This window comes from Pantherophis guttatus, chromosome 3, assembly GCF_059756535.1.
Source record: "Pantherophis guttatus breed Tessera chromosome 3, ASM5975653v1, whole genome shotgun sequence".
Classification (NCBI taxonomy): Eukaryota; Metazoa; Chordata; class Lepidosauria; order Squamata; family Colubridae; genus Pantherophis; species Pantherophis guttatus.
Window position 1 is genome coordinate 29,496,799 of NC_142065.1, and position 17,104 is coordinate 29,513,902.

A 17,104-nucleotide genomic window follows, 5' to 3' on the forward strand; every position below is an offset into this window, starting at 1 on the left:
AAAATTAGACAGAACTGAAAGAACATAAAAGCAGCCATTTATTCAATAAGTCACTCACACACGAAGAATCTAATCTATATTAAAGGAAACTAAGATGCCATTTTGCAGGTTTTCTAACGGCTTCTGAAAAGGAATGTCTGTATGTAGTTTAGGCAAGCAGAGGTAACATAACCAAAACCTTTACGCTTTATACAAGATAACCATTGTCAGTTAAATACTTCTGAGATTAACCATGGCTTTCAGGACTCAGCTAGGAGAAATAAAGTCATCCAAACATTATTTTTTTTAACTGAGAAACACAAATCTTAGTATGATGGTCTTCTCATAAAGCTTATTTTCATTACCTGGGCCTGGCATGAGTATATTTCCAATACAAAGATCACTGGGAAATGGATCTTTAAGGCAAGCACTTTTTGTCAACCATATTTACAGAAGTATGTTGTTGTTGTTTTTAAAAACTAACTATGGAAAGAAGAGTTGTGAGGGCTGGAGGAAGATCTCCATCCTTCTTTTTATTACCAGTGAAGCAGGGAAGGGGGTGGCAAGGAAGAATTCAGACAGTGATGGGAATCACTAGACATGAATGAATTGCCCCCAAATCAAGATAGCGTGTCTTCTCAAATGACTTTATCAACTGTGAACTAAAGTCCAAATTCAGAACCTATTTTCCAAGTGCATCAAATGATCCATTGATCTTCCTAAGACTTAAAACAGTCTCTATTACAAAGTCCGCTGTAAAATAATTGTTTGAACAAAATCACTGCTTTTAAACAATCCACCATTTACTCTGGCGGGGCTTACACTCACAGCAGTATGTTCCCAGAAGACTATGCCTTTGTACCCAAATATATGGATGAAACTCTTACACATTGCATCCTAGAGGACAGATCACAACTAGTATAGATCTATTTCAAGCTATTTAGCTCTCATCAGCTAGCCATACCCTTACACCCTGCCTGCATGTTAGGCAGTTGTATTAACCTCTGAGTCACAAGTTCTCCTCCCTTCATCAGCTTGACTCATTTCTAATATACTCTTCTGGACAGTCACCTACCTCAGCATCCAGTGTAGCAGATGCTATAATCAAGCGAAGATCTCCTCGTTTTTTCTGAACCTATAGAGAAAAATATTAAAGGCTGTTCAGTTGGAATCAAATATCACAAAAATCTAAAATTAACACTGATGAGAAGTACTGGCATACTTTAGATTTACATGTAAATACATATCATAATAATTCAAGGTAATTACAAAATCAGCTTTTGTTCTCATTTTCTCATAGAAGGACCCATTCACCTAAACTTGACATTAGTTTTAATGCCATAGTTTCTCCTCTTTTGAATGATCAGTTAGGTATCTTAATTTAACCCTAGAAGTATGCAATGTTTATAATAACCGTCATCCTTGATATATCTTGTCAAAAAATTACTAAGCAACATTGCACAGTGAAACAGGATACATTATACTATTTTCTCCCTAGCTCTCATATTCTTGATGCTGGAAAATCACAACAACATACCAGGAGGGAAGTACACATAGTTTTCCAAATACAGAACTATATTCCACAGCATCTCCATTCCCATACTGGGAACAGTAGTTCAGCAGCTTATATTAGGGCCACAAATTTCCATTCTTGATGTAGATTGAATATAAGGGCCTTAAAATGGTTGGAATTGATAAGATTGCAGGCCTACAGCAACAAAGTAATTGTAAATATTTGCTCTGTTCCCAACTCAATGGTTGCAAAAAAGAGTTATGAAAAATATAGTCAGAATGCTAACCTTTTTTAATAAGCCAATGGCAATATCTGTATATAAAGTTCTCTCATGAGCTTCATCCAACATGACGACACTAAATAAAAGCCAAGATATATTTTTAAAAAAGATCCCAATTATGAAATGCTCATCACAATATTAAACATGCTTGGTAGCACCAAGTTAACAAATATAATTCATGATTTAATAGCCAGTTATTATGGAAATCATATAATTAAACTGATGTTACACACTTATGACTCCCAAACTTTAAAAACTTCAACAGAGTTACAACAAAACATAATAAATTATACATAAATTCTAAGAAATACAACTTAAAATAATTAATAGAAAGCCAAGTATAACTTATCTAAACCATGACTTTTGTAGAAACTATTCAAGAATTGTAATCTGAAAAACTTTTCTTGGGCTACATCTAGCTATATTATTCCACCAGCAAAAACTGGTTAATTAACCAAATGGATTCTTATTTTCCATCTCAGCTACTAAATAATGTGACCCTTCAAATTATATTTGGAGTACACAGGAGGAGAGAAAAATAGAAGCTGTTCTTCTTATGGGAGTTAACATTTACTTATATAAGAGAATTTTTAATACAAATGAATAAATATGTGGTATGTATTGTAGCAAAACTCAGAAAGACAGTAGGAATGAAAAAAACAAACTGCTTATATAATGATGGCATTCTAACATCTCTTATGATTTGTGTCTATGTTTGTGTGTGTAGAAATAAATGGTAGGTAGAAAGAGTGAGTCAGTCAATCAGTTAGTATCATTATAGTATCTGATTTATTGAAATAATAAACAAAACTCTGAATACAAGATTAGTCCCCAAACATGTAGTCTACATTCAATAAAAATAAGAAAATAAAACAATGTAACAAAGAGAGGTAGAAATGAACACAGACAAAGCAAAATATGACCATTAATAGTTTAACAATAACCAGTGTGTTTACCTATATCTGGTTAGTAATGGGTCAGCCATCATTTCCCTGACCAGCATTCCATCTGTCAGAAACTGTAATAAACAAACAAAAACCCATCTATGTTTGTTCTGAAACAAGATTCATGGCCCAAAATTGCATCAGTTGGTAAGTAATTTCATCTACTTCCATGGGTTCAGAGATTAGTGTGGCTCTTTTATACAAAGTAGCATGTTTGCAGAAGACAAGGTATGCCTGGAAGAAACTGAAGGTTTGGAGAAGGACAAACAACATAAAGGAAAAAAGCGATAGTTGAGAATGCTAAATGGGACAAAACATTGTTTTGGCTGCAGTGGGAAAGGACAATTGTTGAATTACAAAAGGTAGTATTTACAGCACATAATCACCTATTTATTTATTTAAATAAATTGGCTGCCCGTCTCTAATGAATAAATCTGATATTTCTTTTAAATCACTGAAATGTGCTTTGGAATATTGGAACGACCCTGGACTCACCTAAGTATGTAGGCCCCATAGGTAGTCCTTAACTTACAACCAGAATTGGGACCAGAATTTCCACTGTAGGTTGTTGCAGTAATAAGTCAAGTCACACCTGATTTTATGACCATTTTATGGCAGATCAACATGGTTGTTAAATGAATCATAGTCATTAAGCAAGTAATACAGTTGTTAAGTGAATTCAGCTGTCACAATGGGCTTTTTTTAACCAGAAATTCAGGGAAAACTCAATTCAAGCCAGTTACCAAGGTGCTCAACTGTTATCATGTGACCGTGGGGATGGTGAAGTGGTCATAAGTGTCAATAAAGGTTATTTGGCACTTTTTCCGAGGCTGATGTAACTTAGAACCATCATTAAATAAATTGTCTTAAGTCAAGGACTAACTGTATTTGACTCTGAAAAACATTAGAACCTATTCAAAACTGCTAACCAATATTGATCCTCCGTATTGTCATCCCCAGAATGTACTGTTTTACTTGATCTTGACTGACTCGAAATATTTGTAAATACTTTGAGGACAGAAGCATTTTGCCCAAATATATATATATATATATATATATACCTTAATCCTTGTAACTTGTGGGTCAGTACAATCATCAAATCGAATGCAATATCCAACTTCATGGCCCAGCAAGGCACCCCTCTCTTCAGCTACCCGCTCTGCAATCTAGGAGAAAGAATAACATGAATATTGCAAATAATAAACACATTTGATTTGTGAATGTATTGTTTGCTTATCTTGCACAACTAGGGAAAAATAATTTTAAAAATTAGTGAAGTAAAATTGGTTAACTTGAGCTAATTCTCTTGGATCATTATGTAGTAGTTAGTTAAGTATAACCAATCTTTATATGGCAAGGCCCAGTTTCATTAATAAATACTGGCAATGCGATTATTCTGCTTCTACAAGGATGAAGAAAAATAAAGTAAAATCTTCTGTACTTAAAGACTGCACTAGCACTTCAACACAAGAAAGCTGGTTCTCCAAAATTTTCTTTCACCAAAAAACTGCCAGACTTGCAGCGATTTCCCCTTCATCATCAGAAATGTATTATTTGATGGCGGCCCTCCAGCTGTAAAATGCTCTCACTACTAAAGAGGTGTACCTCCTGCCAAAAAGATTGTGTAATAGAAGCACCAGGCATATTTTTGGATCCAAATTAAGACTATAAAAAGGAAACTTCAATTTAAGAAATGACACTGTCTGCTCCGTGTTTCTGTATGAAAAGGCACCAAAGAGAGGAATTATTTGTTGGCATTCATTAGCTTTTTAAAGAGATGACATTATGGGAAAGAAATAAAATATCTGCAATGATTTGACACTCAATGAATTAAAGTATTTGACCCATTGTTTTAAAGCTTTCTTATGGCTGTTTCTCCTGTCACAGTTTTGTGTCTTCAAGTCTATTTTACAATATTCCATCAGTGAACAGATAACCAGTTCATTCTAATAATAAATTTCAATTAGTTACAAAGCTAAATAAACAAAAGCGTAATCTGTATTCACTAATATTTGCTGCACCAAAAATAGAAATGTCCAAGTGCATTTCACACTTGTTCTTCAAAATGGGCCATGTGATAAATCTCAACAACCTTCAAATGAACCATGGCTAAACCCATGCATAAACACGAAGCTAAAATGACACATTTCAGTATTTATGCAATGCTACATTTTAATAAATATAGAAAATCTTTCAAACACAATGCCTATAATTCAGGACAAATATAGCAAACTTTTTACAAAGTTCCAAAATTGTTAAGTATTTTGTGTAGTACATTTCATGTCCTTCAAGTAAATGTGGCTATGAGATCAAAGCAACTATTTAGCACTAATTACTAATTTTCCTAATTTTACAGATTAAACTGGTCCTTATCACTCTGGGGAGTCAACGGAGTAAATGGAAGAAATCTTAGGAACATCAAATCTTGCATGCATTTGGCATTCTCACAGGGAGGTGACTATTTTTAAATTTTATTTAATTTTTTTTAAAGAAATTAATACATGAACTAATTTGCAAATCATGCAGCAGAACCCAGGAATGAAATTCCAGCTCCAGTCTGAGCATTCTGCTATTGGGACAGTACACTGAATCCAACCCTTTTCTAAAGATGAACATGAAGTAGTATAGAACTCCTTTCCTATAAGTAGCATTTGTTATGTAATCATCCTCTTCAATTATAAGCAGCAGGAGAAAATAGAACTAATGGCTGCTTTAAACTTCCTCCCTGGTCAAAAACCAGGAGGATGTAGGATGTTTCACATCCATAAGACCAACTGATAATGCCTCAGGTTTAATCACTGATATATTCCCAACATCAAACTTTATTAACTCAACTTGGGAAGTAGAAAGGGAGTTCCAATGTCAGTCTCCCTCTAAATTTAGAATCAAAATGGATTAATCTTGTCAGAAAGAAAGAACCCTCTTGGAGACATAGTTTTTGGTAGTGTCAAAGAAATATAAAACTAAGGAAAATCAATTTATCTTGTGTACTATTTTATTTGGTTAAACGGCAATCTTTTATTGAAACCAAGATGGCTTTCAAATCAATTTAATATATTTAATAAAATATCAAATATCTCATTAAACATGTATAAGCATTTTAGCATTCCCAAAATAGCTCTTTGGATCTAACTTATCCACTACAAGATCCATTTGCGCCCTGTGTCAAAAAGTCTCAATCCATGCAATGAATTATAATGAAATATACTGGTTAGTCTAAATGCACTGTCAAAGACTTTGCAGATTTTTACCTGTCTGCTCTATAGATAGAGTTATACAAAACAGATAGCTTTGGATAGTCCATGCCTGATTCCAAAATGTACTTTTCAGGTGTTTGGGTCTGTATATGGCATGAAGCAGAACTGTTTTGTTTCACGTATAAACAGAGAGGTGATTATTCTGGACAGAAATGGTTTGGGGGACTACAGGAACAGTAGGAAAAAGCAAATGAAATTGGGTTTTGTTTATGATGGCATGAATGGACATCAGCAGCAGTCACTGAGAGGAGGCAGGGGAAGTGCTGAGAAATGGGAAACAGATCAGCATACAGGATAAGCAGAAGAGATTGTAAGAGAGAACAATGGGCACCAGGTGGCTCTACCTGTCCCATAACATTCCTTCAGAATTTTTTGTCTTGTAGCGTATGGGTCTTTGCCAAAGCACATAATCAAGTCTATTTTTCTCCACATTATGAAGGCATGATGGTTTTTTTCCAGGACAAGGAAATTGTTAACAAAACCTTTATTCAATTGTGAAAAGCATCCGAGTGTGCTGTTAATATGCACAGGTCCCAACTGCAAATTACTGCCCTCACATCAAATAAAAAAATAAAAGAAAATATACATTCTAAGATATTATTGCAAAAAATTTCAATGAAAACCTGTGGAAAGTATTTGTACCTTTATTAGTGTCTCATAGATATTAACAAATGTCAAGAATGCTTAATGTATTTGCAAATACTTTTTGACAGACTTTACACATTTGAGTAAAATATCTAACAGTCTGTAAAAATAATATAGAGAGAAATCTCAGAATTTGGAATCCAGGCCACTCACTGAAATACAAGCAACTCTCCGAGGTTGTGTTACTCCCACTATCCGGCCTTCAGCAGTCCAACCAGCTTCTGTTAGATACTGTCATGGAAAAAAATATTCATTAGAACTGATGTATAAATTTATATTAATCTTGGTTTTTAATTACTTTTCATTCCTCCTCATTTTCCCTCCATTTCTGTTTTCCTGCAAATAGACTTTCTCACTGGGAAAAAAAAAATTGTAGATCTAATTCAATGTAGAGGTAGTCCTTGAGTTGCGACAGCGATTGGGATTGCCATAATTAAGCAATGCAGTCATAAAGTGTAATGTCATGTGATCACATTACTTAGTGACGACCCTCCTGCCAGTCCTGGCTGCCACTGTAACTTCAAGATCCATGAGTCATTAAGCATGAAGTGGTGGCAGTCCAGGTAAGGAGAGCAAAGGTGCCATCTGGAAGTCTGGTAGGTTCTGGAAAGTCCAACGCAGGTTGTGCACAAGTGCAGGATGGCCAAGGGTGCAGTGCTCCCTTATGCTTCAAACATAAGGGGTGTCAAACTCAAGGCCCGCAGGGCCGCCCTGGAAACAGCAAAGGACCAGCCTGCAGTGCCTCTTCCAGTGAAAATGGAGCTCGACAAAAGACAGAGAAAAGGAGAGGGCTCCTCCCGAGCTCCGTTTTCACTGGCAGAGTGCTCGGGCCGCCCCAGGCGCCCCCGGGCTCCATTTTCGCTGGCAGAGGGCTGCAGGAGGTCGTTGCAGCTGAAAACAGAACCTCTTACAAGCTCTGTTTTCACTGGCAGAATGCAAAACTACTAGCAAAAGTAGCATTTGATCACACGAGTGACATCAAGCTGGCCATGCCCCTCCTGGCTACACCCATCCCGGCTCCCCGAGGTCAAACACAACCCTGATACAGTCATCAATGAAATTGAGTTCGACACCCCTGGGATAGAAGCCGTGGTGAAATCCTCCACCGGTCGCCACCAGTTCTCTGCCCACGCATGCACGGTGTGCGGCAGATGCACGCACGCATGCAGTGCGCATCAAATGTGCGCTTCGCATGGAAACAAGAGCCATTTGAAGGTAAGTAGAACAGCGAGGGGGGAACAGCTGTGCCATGTGATTTAGATTCGCTAGAAAGCAGGATTTCCTGCTTTCTAGTGAATATAAATTGTGCAGCACAGCTGATCGTCGGAAATACGGGTTCGGACCAACCAGCAGCTTTTTTTTACTACCAGTTAGCTGAACTAGTAGATTTTATCACTACCAGTTCACCCGAACCAGTATGAACCGGTAGGATTTCACCACTGGATAGGATAACTTATTGGAGTAACTTGTGACCTTCCCTGTCAGCTTTCCCATTGACTTTGCTTATAGGAAGCCAGCACAGAAAAATGCATTACAATTCTTAAATTATCAAGAAAATATTTAATAAACATCAGAAAAATGTATAATCCATTTTCTCACTTTATCAATTAACTAAGCTGGACAGTTACTAGCTATCAGATTAATACATTTGAAAGGGTTTGGATCTATATTTTGGTTTCTATAAATGGAATGTGTCCCAACAAAAAAATTAATCTAGAGGAACGTTTCTGCAGGCTAAAGAAAGAAAGGTATTTTTTATAGTCTTTCTCTTCAGCTCTTTGAAAATCTGTCCTAGAAAGTTGAAGGTTCTTCTGGAATTTTATGGAAGGTGTTACTGATGGTTACAGAGAGAAAAGGAACTAGTAGCAAATCATTTCTGTTCCCATTTTCCAGAAAGTCTTGAACAGAGCTTATCTTAGAGTGCGCTTTAGTAGCAAGAACAAATTCTAGACATAAATTAGTTATTTATAGTGAGATATAATAGCAAAGAATTAGTGCTAATGTGAAAATTGTAAAATATTTTCATTAGATCAATAATTATCCAGAAAAAGTATGAATTAATTAACCATGGAGTTAAATCTGCAAATGTTAATTTGAAAGTGAAGAATATTTTTGAATATGCTCCTCTGCTACAAATAGCTGGCTTCAACTCCAATAAAGAAGGTAGATCCATGTTCTAGTTAATCCAACTGGACCATTTGGAGAATTAGATACGATTACTTAGAATAATTAACTCCAGTAGGCCTACCAATTCAATGACTTCTGCTCAGCATTCATGAATTACAAACTAGCCATGGTTATGAAGGCTATGACAAACAAGCAGGAAAAAACAATTGTAAGTGATACACATATGCTTATTATCAAAGGACATTACAAGTCATCCTTGAATTACGACAGCCATTGGGGCCAGAATTTCCATCACTAAGCAATGTGGTCATAGAGTAAAATTTCACATGACCGCATTCCTTAGTGACAGAAACTTGGTTCGCTAACCAAATCCAACCTTTTGTTAGACAAGGACCTAACACAATACAAGTCACTCCTGGCTTGGTCTCTCCCAACCTCAAGCCTTGGTAAGGTAAAGGACTGTCTCGTCTTCAACTCCCCCTACCGACCTACCCCCTTACCCATTTCTGCCCTTTTAACCACCTTGTACTACATCATCTAGGCCAAGGCCATCATCTTGGTGCCCTGTTATCCCACCAGCCTTGCCACCCTGTGCTTACTGGCCCTATAATGGCAAAGAGAGCTTTGCTGGCCCTTGCTGACCTCCTCCATCTTATTCCATCCACTGCAGATGAATCACGTTGCATGTACCTTGTCCAAATTGTGTGCCCGCTTCTTGTGAACAGTGGCATGGCCAGCGAGTGCAGGACAGAAAGGCCAGCAGGAGAGCAAGGCCAGTAAGCACAGAATAGCAAAGGCAGTAAGCACAAGGCAAAAAAAGCTAGCCTATCTAGCACAAAGTCGCAAGGATGGCAGGAGCAGCAGGGCCAGCCAGGGGGCATAGGCCAGCAATGCTAGAAGAGCATAGGACAGACTAAAGGGCAGAGACAGTGACATATCCATCCATGGCAAATGATTGATTACCAGGTCAAGTATTCCATTAATAAACAAATAAATGCAGATTATTAGTACTCACTTGGGGAATCTGAGTGCTTTTCCCACATCCTGTTTCTCCAACAATCACTAATGTCTGATAGTTTTCTACCAGATAGAGGATATGATTTCTAAGCTGGAAGAGAAATAGATATTCAGACATGGATTAAAGTACTTCATAAAAGAAATTTCAATAAAGGGGTAAGGATGCAATCCATTCTGTGATGACACTATGGGAATATTTAGGTAGAATGCTTTATCTCATATACTCTTAAACAAACCATAAAACAGATTTATTTGTACTATATATAATTTACTTTAAAAGGCTACAGTAACAATAAAATATATAAAATAATATAACACAATGACACAAAGAGGCACATTATCTTTACCAAACAAGTTACAATCTAACACAGAATTCTTATATCCATTCAATTGCAATTCAACTCATGTTTACAGCAGCAGTGAATAGCAGCAGGCTTGTATTGCTGTCACAGTGTTCCCATACATTGAGATAGGAAAAATAATTCTGTCACAGCATAATGTGACCTACATATGTTAAAAATACATTTTCTATTTTGCAAAAATCAGTTTAAAATATGAGAAGGTAGAGCATGCCTAAATGGCAATGCTCGCAATTCTGCAGTTCAAAGTAATAAAAGGAATTCATACCTTAAAAACAGGCAGCTTTTGCCTCTGTTGCTCAATAGAAAGGGAAATAAAGGGATTATAGATGACCGAAACGCTTGAACTTTCAGCAGCATTCTGTCTTTCCTCTGAGAGGCTGACACCTGGTCCTTCTGTGCCTACATACCCAAGCAAACAAATTATTATTAATCTGATGTTAATTTTTACAAAAATATAAAGGTAAAGAAATGTTTTTGTTCACAATTTTACTTTGTAATTTAACATAGTACATTTAAGAGAGAATTAGTCCTCGCAAATTCAGAGCTTTTCAGTTTAGTATTTTAAAAGATTTTTTAAAAAAAAAAAAACAACTTGCTGGCATACCAGTCATGTCCATATCAGAAGAAGACAGACTGTTCCTCAGTTATATACCATATTTTTCGGACTATAAGACGCACCGGAGTATAAGACGGACCTTAGTTTTGGGGGAGGAAAATAAGAAACAAGCTGATTGGGGGTGGATTGGCCTCCCGGAATACCCCCAATCAGCTGTTCCCAGAGGTGAACTTTAACAACAGGTTCGTTGGTTGTGAGCTCTGCGCCTTGCTTTTTTTTCAGCCTCTGAAACCTCCGTTTCTGAGGCTATTTTTCAGTCTTTCAAACGGAGGTTTCAGAGGCTTTTTTCAGCCTCTCAAACAGAGGTTTCAGAGGCTTTTTTCAGCCTCTCAAACAGGTTTCAGAGGCTGTGCAGGCTACATTCAGACTATAAGACGCACTCAGATTTTCACCCTCTTTTTGGGGGTAAAAAGGTGTGTCTTATACTCCAAAAAATATTGTATCTTTCAATTGTCTCCAAGGTGAATTTTCTAATTCACTGTGTATAAGGCAGGTTTTTTTTAATAATGGTTCAGAAATTAAAACAAGAGCTACCATTACTGGTAGAAGACTGAAATATATGCATTTCTATGATACTACCGTAGATACCTTGATTATGAGGAATTAAAATGCTGGATTTTAAAAACCTAAACAGTTTAAGCTTCTGGCAAAGTCCTGGTTGTGCTTTTGGATGTCCTCTGTTGTGAGTGAGATTGGACATAGTGTCTCCATACTTGCCCTACATGACCTCTTGCTGACTTTCGATATTGTTGACCATTTGAATCAGCTCAGAGAGTTGGAGTTTACATGGCATGTTTTTGCACTGGTTCACTTCCTTCATTCAAGGTCATTTCAAGTTGGTTGTGATTGGGAAAGAGAGATCTCACCATTGGCCCCTACAATGTGGGGTGTCACAGGGTTTGGTGCTTTCTCTTCTCCTTTCCAGAATCTACATGAGGCTACTGGCTGAGCTCATCCATTGCATGAAGTGAGGTGTCATCACTGACGATACTCAATTATATATTTCCCTCCCTGGTAAATGTCTCACCCCAGTTCCTGAAGGTTGTGAGAGTCTGGATGGGGCACCCTGGCAAAACTGAACAGTTTTCATTTTGGGGACCCACTGATTCCAGGATCATACCATCTTTCATGCTGAATGAGGTTGCACTACCAGAAACTTAGATGGTACAGAACGCACTTGCACTGCAGTTATGTACAGTGGGGCAAAAAAGTATTTAGTCAGCCACCAATTGTGCAAGTTCTCCCATTTAAAAAGATGAGAGAGGCCTGTAATTGACATCATAGGTAGACCTCAAGTATGAGAGACAAAATGAGAAAACAAATCCAGACAATCACATTGTCTGATTTGGAAAGAATTTATTTGCAAATTATGGTGGAAAATAAGTATTTGGTCACCTACAAACAAGCAAGATGTCTGGCTTTCACAGACCTGTAACTTCTTCTTTAAGAGGCTCCTCTGTCCTCCACTCATTACCTATATTAATGGCACCTGTTTGAACTTGTTATTAGTATAAAAGACACCTGTCCACAACCTCAAACAGTCACACTCCAAACACCCACTATGGTGAAGACCAAAGAGCTGTTGAAGGACACCAGAAACAAAATGGTAGACCTGCACCAGGCTGGGAAGACTGAATCTGCAATAGGCAAGCAGCTTGGTGTGAAGAAATCAACTGTGGGAGCAATAATTAGGAAATGGAAGACATACAAAACCACTGATAATCTCCCTCGATGTCACGCAAGATCTCACCCCGTGGGGTCAAAATGATCACAAGAACGGTGAGCAAAAATCCCAGAACCACACGGGGGGACCTAATAAATGACCTGCAGAGAGCTGGGACCAACGTAACAAAGGCTACCATCAGTAACACACTACGCCGCCAGGGACTCAGATCCTGCAGTGCCAGACATGTCCCCCTGCTTAAGCCAGTACATATCCGGGCCCATCTGAAGTTTGCTAGAAAGCATTTGGATGATCCAGAAGAGGATTGGGAAAATGTCATATGGTCAGATGAAACCAAAGTAGAACTGTTTGGTAGAAACACAACGCGTCATGTTTGGAGGAGAGAGAATGCTGAGTTGCATCCAAAGAACACCATACCTACTGTGAAGCATGGGGGTGGCAACATCATGCTTTGGGGCTGTTTCTCTGCAAAGGGACCAGGACGACTGATCCGTGTACAGGAAAGAATGAATGGGGCCATGTATCGTGAGATTTTGAGTGCAAACCTCCTTCCATCAGCAAGGAAATTGAAGATGAAACGTGGCTGGGTCTTTCAGCATGACAATGTTCCCAAACACACCGCCCGGGCAACGAAGGAGTGGCTTCGTAAGAAGCATTTCAAGGTCCTGGAGTGGCCTAGCCAGTCTCCAGATCTCAACCCCATAGAAAACCTTTGGAGGGAGTTGAAAGTCCGTGTTGCCCAGTGACAGCCCCAAAACATCACTGCTCTAGAGGAGATCTGCATGGAGGAATGGGCCAACATACCAGCAACAGTGTGTGCCAACCTTGTGAAGACTTACAGAAAACGTTTGACCTCTGTCACTGCCAACAAAGGATATATAACAAAGTATTGAGATGACCTTTTGATATTGACCAAATACTTATTTTCCACCATAATTTGCAAATAAATTCTTTCCAAATCAGACAATGTGATTGTCTGGATTTGTTTTCTCATTTTGTCTCTCATACTTGAGGTCTACCTATGATGTCAATTACAGGCCTCTCTCATCTTTTTAAGTGGGAGAACTTGCACAATTGGTGGCTGACTAAATACTTTTTTGCTCCACTGTATGCTTCTAGGGCAGCACATATTACATTTCTGCTTCATAGGCTGTTTTGGTTCCTAGTTTGCTTTTGAGTCCAATTTAAGGTGCTGGTGCTGGTGCTGGTTTTAACCTTTAAAGCTATTCATGACTGGATTATCTGAAAAGCTGTCTCTGCCCAGTTATATTACTTGCCCTATTGCAGAAAAGGCATACTACGGGCACCATCAGCTAGGGATCTGTTTGATGAATCCTAAGAGATGGGCCTTCCTCTATTGTGGCATCTGCCTTAAGGAACATTATTTCCCCTAAAATTAGAATGGCCCTTTTTGACTTTTTGTTAAGGTCCTTCAATACCCGGTTATGCTTCCAGGTCTGGGGCTCCCAGGAGATTGAAGTTCTGATGGCTCCATTGCTGAGGGAACTATTTTTATCCTCCCTTCACCCAGTGTTAGTTTTATTTTTATGCTATTTATTACTGCAACTTCCAAGAATACATATAAATCTACTTTCTCTGTTCTGCTGAATTAGCCATGTCATTTTCAAGGCTCGGGCAGCTGCTTTGGAAGGTGCTCCTGATTGTCTCTGCATGCTTTGAGTGAAGTGATTGTGAATGTATATTGCAATGTACTGTTTTCTGCATGTAAGGGATCTCTTTTCAAAACCGCATAATCTTACTAGATAGTTATTTTATATTCTTGTAATTGTATTCCTTAGTTGCAGTGTTTTAGATACACATACATAATAAATAATTTTGTTGATTTTGATCATGATTTCTGAATATGAAACTTTTACTGTACATTAATTGTCCTGAATATAGATCTATTAGCAGTAATTACATGAGTATTTATTCAAAATAAATTTCTACTTTAGGACTTATTTCTATATGAAATGAACATTGGTTATGCAACCTGTCTCACTGAACTCAGAAGTGTTTGAATTCAAACACTTGTAACAAACAACTGACCTAAGTACACCCACAGCAACTGACAATTGCATGTGTTAAATCATACAACAGATACAAATAGGTTAAAAAATATGAATACAGGTTGTCTTCAATTTACAGTCACAATTGAGCCCAAAATTTATCTTGCTAAACAAGACAGTTAAGTGAGTTTTGCCCCGTTTTACAATGTTTTGTAATGGAAGTCCATTATTTTGTAAAAACAGTTTTACAACCTATCTTGACACAGTTAAATGAATCAAGTGCAGTTGTTAAGTCAGTAATATGGTTGTTAAGTGAATCTGGCTTCCCCATGGATTTTGCTTGTCAGAAAATCACACAAGGTGATCATATGAGCCTGGGACAACCATCATAAATATGAACCGGTTGCCAAAAGTTTGTTTTTTGATCACATGATCATGGGGATGGTGCAAAATGTCTGTTTTTTCAGTGCCATTATGACTTTTAACGGTCACTAAATGAATGGTTGTAAATCAAGGATCACATGTATATGTAAGCTGCAGTGGGCTCTTCAGTTTACAAGAGGAAAAAAATTATTCCAATTTGATTACATAATTAATTGCTGTTCTTATGATCCATCAAATCAACCCTGACTCCTGCTGACTCAGGAACAAGTCCATGCACTTTCCTTGGCAATATTTTTAGAAGTGGTTTGCCTTTGCCTTCTTCCTACAGCTGAGAAAGAGTAACTAGTCCAAACTCATCTAGCTGGTTTTGGTGCTTAAGGCAGGCCTAGAACTCCTGGTCTCCGAGTTGCTAGCCTGGTGACTGTACCTCAAATTGGCTCACGTACCATAAACAGCATATTACAATTTAAGATACTATCAGCAATATCAAGCAGCATGCATATGCACATCTTCACATGTTGCAATTCAAAAAGCTGCTATAAATTCAGGTTTGCCAAAATTTATCATTAGCTACAATTTATACCATATAAATGCTTTCTTATTTGCATAATGTGTATGCATTGCTATCAATTCATGTAATAGCTTGCCCAAAAACCATATTATTTCAGTCTGAACACATCTCAAAGTAACAGATTTCGAAAAGTTTCTTTAACATGTCATGGCTGTTTTCAAAATTATGCAGCACAGAAAAGAACTTAATTTATACATTGCACTATGCCAAAAAAATTAGTTGGTTTTGCTCTATATGTTATGTAAACCCGATACTATAGGGGTTACATTAACTATGTTTTAAATATGAGTTTATTCAACAAACACATGATTAAATAAGGAATGTTTCACCTTGGGGGAATTTCTAAATTATCCATTGTGTGTTGTGTTGACCTGGCTCTAAAGAATTTTACCAATAAACTATTGTGGACATTAGGGGTATTGGGGTTTATGATCATCACTAAGTAGATGAAAGAACTGGAATAAATCTAACTTTAAAAACATTGAGAAGAGAGCTATGTAGTCATGTGTTTTCTCTTCGACAATCTTCACTTTATTTTATTTGTACTTCAAAAATTTGTAACCTGCTTCTAAATTTTGATTTTTTGTATATGATTTACTATCTACATATAAAAAACAAAGTGCATATAACTATCATGGTCATACTAAATAGCAGCCATCAAAACTGACCACTAATTGTATATAACAGTCATTTGATAAGTAGTTATTTAAAAATTGTATATTAAATTAAATAGAACTTTCTTGCAAGTAAATATTCATAGAATTATTCAAAAACATTTAGCTTCAAAGATCATATTACAAATTGGCGGCCATCAGGGGTTTTTTTTCCTCTACCCTTCAATAACTTTAAAGGATGCAGGGATAAAATGGGTTAATGGAAATGTGAGGAAAAGTTAGGTTGTATGTAGAACAATACAGAATTATCAAGTTGTTATAGATTTTTCCTAGAAGAAAATGTATCAAACTTTGGAATCTATTCAAAATCATTGTTAAAAAGGCTACAAATACTACTGTTAAAATCTGGATATACAGTAGAAGGACCACTGTGTTTATGTTTTTCTAGAAATCAAAAGAGATCAGTTCATGGGCAAATTATTTTTTTCACTGAAATATAAATTATTAATAATCTCAGAAAGAAGTCGCTATTATATTAATCAGTGAAAAGTACTCAAAAAATAAATCTTCCTTAGAACCCAAAGGTGTGAATGACTACAGATTAAGAAATGTGTTCCATTGAACACAATGGCAGTAATAATTCAACAAGGATATATATATACAGAATATTAAAAGCTATGATGTCAGTTTTTGTGGCATTAAAGTGCAGGCAAAGTTCTCTAAATTCCACATACTCTTTTGTAACTGCAAACAAATACCAGAAACAATCTGTATACATACACAAATAATTATATAAGGCTCCATGTCTAAAAGCAAGCAGTAATTTAATTTAAATATTAATAGCTCTATAAAATTTTCAGCATTGGAAAACTGTCTTCTAATTATCCTTCACGCCAGAAAAAATCACAAAATGCAAATAGATAAAAGCTACCATGTAAATTGCTTAGCACTGCAGAAGATCCTGTTATCACAGCATTTGATTGCCATTGCATTTACATATAATGAGCTAGCAAGAACAGCATCTAATTCCACCACTGAGGATTTTTACCTTACTACTTTTTAGTGGGGTGGAAGCTTTTCCTCAATTCCACAATGCCCCTTA

General features: G+C 37.0%; 1 protein-coding gene across 4 annotated transcripts in view; it reads right to left on the reverse strand.

Moving 5' to 3' along the window:
* The window catches only part of DHX35 (DEAH-box helicase 35), a 37,115-nt gene that overhangs the window by 19,015 nt on the left and 996 nt on the right, over positions 1-17,104 (reverse strand). For all 4 annotated transcript variants that reach the window (XM_034413935.3, XM_034413934.3, XM_034413933.3 and 1 more), the window contains exons 2-8: positions 10,390-10,523; positions 9,761-9,853; positions 6,772-6,849; positions 3,778-3,882; positions 2,729-2,790; positions 1,779-1,848; positions 1,055-1,114 (exon numbers count right to left, since the gene is read on the reverse strand). In XM_034413935.3, the coding sequence (XP_034269826.1) occupies positions 1,055-1,114; positions 1,779-1,848; positions 2,729-2,790; positions 3,778-3,882; positions 6,772-6,849; positions 9,761-9,853; positions 10,390-10,523 (602 nt within the window). The remainder of the gene's footprint in view (positions 1-1,054; positions 1,115-1,778; positions 1,849-2,728; positions 2,791-3,777; positions 3,883-6,771; positions 6,850-9,760; positions 9,854-10,389; positions 10,524-17,104) is intronic.